Genomic DNA, 6,000 nt, shown 5'->3' on the forward strand with positions numbered 1-6,000 from the left:
AGTCCTGGGGCTGCAGAGCCCCAGTGGTGAGCTGGGCAGTGAAGGGTGATCAGCATCATTTGTGGGCTTTTCCTGCCAACCACGCTACAGCACTGTTCCTCTGGTAATACCTGTTCTCTGGGAAGTGTTATCAAAATTGAGATGAAAGGAGGATCCCTTCAAAAATTTGCAACTAGACATAAAACCAGAAAACAAAGGAAGTTCAGGATAAGAAGAAGGGTACTGCATGAAAGAAAGGTGTTATGGTAGTGATTGTCTAAGGGTTGATAGAAATATGTTTTTTGGAGGCAGGGTGTATTTAGTGGAACCATTTGTGCCTCAGACTCGGTGTTTATCAGCACTGTGATACCAAGGTGGGAAACCAAGGCCCGAACAGTGGGAAAATTACCAGAAACAAGGCAGGAAAGGAGCTTTAGCAGGGGAACCAAAAGGAAAAAGCCAGATCTCAGATCTTGAGGAAGAAAAGCTGCAAAATTTGTCTAATTAAGGAATGTAGAACTAGAACAGGTGAGCTGAGGACATTGATTTGCACATCAGGAGAAAGAAGAAGAGGCCTCACAAAAATAAAGTCAGAGATGCAGGATGAAAACGAGGACAGAAGCATGGGGAATGGGATTGGAAGGGCTCAGAGGGAGGGGTAGTGGTAAAGTCACATGCTCTGGACAGGTCAAGGATGGTAAGAGTAGCATAGGTCCTAATGTTCAAGAGAAAATTTGTATTACCTTGTGAGAGCCGTTGCAATGGAATGAAGGAGACTTGAAACTAGATAGGATAGACTCAAACATAGAGCTGAAGGATCAGAATTCATAGCACCTTTATGCATCCTGGGAAAAAATACGGCTCAAACTACAATTGCGTAAGAAACTATTGCAAAACTGCTGCAGCTACAGTTAGCAGAACCTGACTCCCTCTTTTTAAGAAGGTGGGTGGATGGATGGTTGGTTGGATGGATGGATGGATGGATGGATGGATGGGCGGATGGAGCAAGTTTGGCTTTGGAACTCACCCTTTTGCTCCCTGATATGCTCATATTGGTCCTGATGAAAAAATTGGCTTCGTCTTCAGTTGAAACTTTCATACGCATTAATGTTTTTTAAATAATGGATTGTGCAGATCCTAATATGGGCACTAAAAACAAAGGCTATACAAATAAATACTGGGAAAGGACCCATGGCTTCCTGAAGACTGATGGCCAGATTTCTTTCTGCATGCCTTTTGCATCCTGTTGATGATATGACACTTTTTCCCCAGTAATGTCCAAAACACATCCTGCACTAATCTGATAATGTAACTTTCCATGAATAGCCCTAAGAAACGTAATTTAACTTTTTCTCCCTCCCTCTTTGACTCCCTTTGACAACTGACTTTTCCTAATGCTTTCTCCAACCCAAGAAATTGGCAAAAGTGATGATATCATTCTCATAATGTTTGTGGTGTGATTCATGTGTGATTAGCTACCTGCAGCTTAATAAAGGCCTAGCTTTTTCAGGGGCTTATCTGTGATCCATACTGGATGTGAATTGGGTCTTGTGAAAGCCAGTGAGAGTATGGACACCAATGCAGTTAAATCCACATATATTTTAAGGATTTGGGTACCCAAGGATGGTACCCTAAACCAGTCTTATGCCCAAATGACCACACGTTCCTTCAGCTTTGCAATGACTGCATGGAAATCAAGAGGCCTATTGGATGTGTGGCGCTACTATGAAAAAGAAAGGAATATATTCTTGAATCGTGTGAAAAGGCATTATTGATTTCCCCCCTGCTTCGTGTGGAGATTTCCTCATATTGTAGCACTGGTCGCAGTAGATACACCTGAAGACAGCTTGTCTCTTTTGTTGTAGTTGCAGGTGGAACTTGATCAGGAATACCAAGACAAATTCAAAAGACTGCCTTTGGAAATTCTGGAGTTTGTACAGGAAGCCATGAAAGGGAAAATCAGCGAAGATGGAGACCACAGTTCTGCCCCCTCTTCCCTGGCATCTGACAGTGGAAAATCAAATCATAAACCTCTGCAAAGTGAGGAGGAATTGGAAGAAGATAATCCAGAAAAAGTGTTTGATACTACTTTTTGACTGCCCAAGAAACAATCGGTGTGCCAGGGCGCACCGCTCCCCAGCTGCCCGTCTGCGCTCTCCTGATGTGAGCTGCTGCTGAAGTGCTCTGGGAGGCAGGAGGAATCTGCATTCAAGTGCACATTTCCCAAAAGGAACATTTTATAAAAAGTATTGTGCAAAGGTCTTCATTCTCATTCTTCATCTTATTATTATTCTAAAGCTTAGTGCAGTTGCAATGGGAAAATTAATACGTTACCCATCCTCTCCTCTTTTTTTTTTTTTTTTTCTTTTTTTTTTTCTGGCCAATTTACAATGAGTAATTTTCTGGCCATGTTAAGAATGTTTAATGAAGACCAGTGTATTGTACAGAGACAAATGTGTGCAGATTTCCTTTTGAAGTGCCAGTGCAAAGCGCTCCAAACTAATACAGAACCTAAAGAATATTGTAACAGTACTTAATCACATTTGTTTCCTTCTTTATAATTGCACCTTGACAGCTGTACCATCCTTTTCCATTTGCACTGAAACATGTAATGCTTTTTAGCTTTGCAAGCACTGGTGGCTTGCCGTCTTGATGTTATGTTTATCACATGGAAAGAAATATATTTGCTGCTGAAAATTCTTGGAACTGTGGGGACAAGAGGAAAACAAAGAGAAGAACTCTGCCTGGAGATTGTCGGTGTCCGTGTATGTCTGTGTTTGTTACACTGTGTGAGTGCATATAGGTTTGTATATAGAGAGAGCGCTATATGTGCACCCACATCTGTCTGTATTCACACACACACACGGCATGCTTCTGTGTGAAGTCAGGGTGGTCTCTTGGCCACATGAAATGTTTCAGGGATACATGAGTAGAGAGAATCTTTATGAAAGCTAACATCTGGGTTATACTGCTATAAAATAGTCATTTGAGTCATCAGATTCTTTTTGTGGTGTTAGTGTTGTAAATCAAAGTAGTTTTAGAATATAAATTTGATATATATTTTGCAGACTCAAAAGTATTGATTTTAAGTATCATATTTTAAGCTTACTGAATTTGATAGGATTATAAAATGTTTAGGACTACAGTATTTGAAATTCAGCAGACTCTTCCATTATTTTTAAGACTGAGGTTCAGTTTTACTAAGGTCTGAAATTTAGAAGCAAAATATAAAAACCTGATCACTGTTATTTTAAAATGTATATTAATCTGTTTATCTGACTTCTTAAAATAAGAACAATCAAAGTTAGTGTACTGTATGATACTGATGAATGAAGTGACAGCACATTTTGAGAAATTTGTATCAGACAACAGAGAGTCTTCGTGAAAGTCAGGATATTTGAAAAGGTAGAGAAATGCTATTCTCTGGATTCCCTCGCTAACAGAAATTGGAATTATGAAACATTATGGATGGATTCTTATTTGTACCCAAGCCAACAAATAATGCTAAAGGCCTTTCCCGCAGCCACGTGGTGAAGAGGCATCCTAGGGCAGAGGACAAACTGGCTCAAAAGACACAGATTTGCGTCGAGAGACTTGATCCTGCAAACTCACGTTTTCCTGCACGCCGCTGGGCTCAGTGCAGCTGTTCTGGGGACTGTCCTTCACATACAGGTTTGCAAGATCGGGGCCTCACTTGATATTAAGAAGCAATCAGAGAAAGCAGTCAATTACATAGGGAGGTGTTTTAATACATCGTAACAGTTAAGTTACTTTACTTCCATTCCCTCAGGATTTTAGTACTTTAAAGTAACTTATTTTATTTAAATTTAAGCAATAAAATACAAATCAAGCTTCAGTTTTCAGTTAGATAATGGTGTATATATATATAAGTTCAAATCATGGAAAGCAAACAGTATTTTGGTGTTTCTTTTTTAAACTTAGAGCAGAAAGAAAGCAAAATTGCACATTGTTTGGAGATCATATTTTGGATTAAACTATTCTGGTTTATGATGATTAAATTAGTGAACATGAAATTCAAAAATCTGACTTTCATCTTAATGCTAGGAAAGGTGAATCCTCTGTTAATCCTTGTTTTGCACTTTTAAATCAATCTTAATCACTCATTGAAAACATAGAGAGTCAAGATGTAATGCTGCATTTTGTAAAGTACAAATGACATATTGTCTAAATTATTAAAAGAATAAACCAATAGCAGCGTTCGAAATCGAACTGAAGACTATTGCATTATAGAAACCGTTGTACAGCGCAGGTCTTTTCGGTAAAGTCTTAGTTCCCTTGAATTTCAGCGCTACAGTCCCGTGGCCTTCAGCGGCGCCAGGACTTCACCACAGTCTTCAAAGAAACTTGGGCAAATACCAATTAACCTTTTATTTATATTTAAAAATAAATAACTGTACCGGTTGGATGAAATATACTATCAGCTGTAGTCATTTTACAGTACGTTTGTACTTGATCATTTCCTGTACTCACATTTTTTTATATCTGTACAGTGCCACTTTCTGCAGGTGTAAGGTAGTGTGTAATACTGTACATCTCGCATTGTTCAAACTATTTCAGTGAAACAGCTATCATTTAATATTGATATTACTTGAACTAGAGTATGATAATGAAAAAAGGGTCTTTATGATGTGCAAGTCTTGTGCCTTTTATGTATTTGCCTTGTTCCGTGTTGAATGTGTGGAAATGCTGTATCGTGGACTTTCTGCTGTATAGAATAGAGCTGTCTATATTAAACTAGGTCGTGCACTTCAGATATCTTTACACTACTGAAAATAGCTTGGTTTTGGCACTATAAACAGAATTTTAAAAATTCTAATGAAGGCCAGACATTTTAGACTTAACATGTTCATAATTATGTTAATTAATGCTCATGTATTAGCTAAACATTCACTGAAAGATAACTAAAGGGACATCATTGCTTGCCTTTCTTTGAAATCAGTGTTGCTCTTGTACATTGTATTAATAGTGTCGGTGATTGATTAGTCCTTGATGATTTGCTTTCAAAGTAGGATGAAATATTTCAGTTAACATGTACATATTTTTTGGTTCCTCAATCTATGGTTGTTTCAGAGGCATAATTCACATTTTTGTAAAAATTCTATGCAATTTTGTGGCATGATGTTTCTTCCACTTGTAATTTTATGTGCTTACATTACAGATCCAAAGGACAAATAAAAATTTCTTAACACAAGACGTTTGTTTTCTCTGTTCATTGACTCAAGAGCCTCAGTTGACTCAGGAGACCTTACTGACCTGGAAGGCCTTATCCTGACCCCTTTGCTCCCGGGAGGAGCAGCGCCATGAGGAGTCGGTGAAGTTTCCCTGCAGGCTCTTGTGTTCACAACAACAAGAACAAGTTGCCTGCGCATCCACCCCCGACCCCTCCCAGCAAAATGTGGATTTGCTGGTGCTATGAAACAATGGGAAACCAAAAAAGTGCACAGCAGCCAGTGAACTGGTAGTAGGAAAATTTATTGGTTTACAGGACAGGCTGTTGTAGAACAGCAATTGTGTGATTTTCAGGCATGCTGGTATGGCTCGACAAATTATAGCAGCCTTAGTTCTCTTCCACTGCCCCAGCTGTTTCGCTGATCATCTACGCAATTATATATGTGCTATGAAATGTACCTTTGCAGGGGCCCTCCACTGAGAGCATTGAAAAATAAATCTATTCCATTGGCTTTGACTTTCTTTTCCCTATTTAATTTACAATGTAAAAAATTATCTCTGGGAGAAAAGATAAGCAGGTATATTAATCCAGTGTACTAAGGGATATACCTATTAAAATAAATAGTCTCCAAGGCAGCTAGACTCAAATTGCTCACTAGAAGAGGTGTGGGGAAATGGGGTCTGACAAGGGGGGATGGACACGGCACAGAGTAAAAGCAGGCAAGGAAGGGAGGAACAGAGCTGAAAGCCGAGTCTGCGAATTTGACAGAGAGGAGTTAAAGCTAGAACAGAAATGGAGGGGGGGGGAACTGAACAAAAAGAAAAATGGGC

At 39.1% G+C, this 6,000-nt stretch overlaps 1 protein-coding gene across 1 annotated transcript in view; it reads left to right on the forward strand.

Moving 5' to 3' along the window:
* Nucleotides 1-2,075, forward strand: part of PLCB1 (phospholipase C beta 1) — a 399,681-nt gene extending 397,606 nt beyond the window's left edge. Inside the window, exon 32 of the mRNA XM_086460815.1 lies at nt 1,845-2,075. Within this exon, the coding sequence (XP_086316941.1) occupies nt 1,845-2,075 (231 nt within the window). The remainder of the gene's footprint in view (nt 1-1,844) is intronic.
* Nucleotides 2,076-6,000: the final 3,925 nt, after the last annotated feature.

Source organism: Leptosomus discolor, chromosome 2, assembly GCF_034619465.1.
Source record: "Leptosomus discolor isolate bLepDis1 chromosome 2, bLepDis1.hap2, whole genome shotgun sequence".
NCBI lineage: Eukaryota > Metazoa > Chordata > Aves > Leptosomiformes > Leptosomidae > Leptosomus > Leptosomus discolor.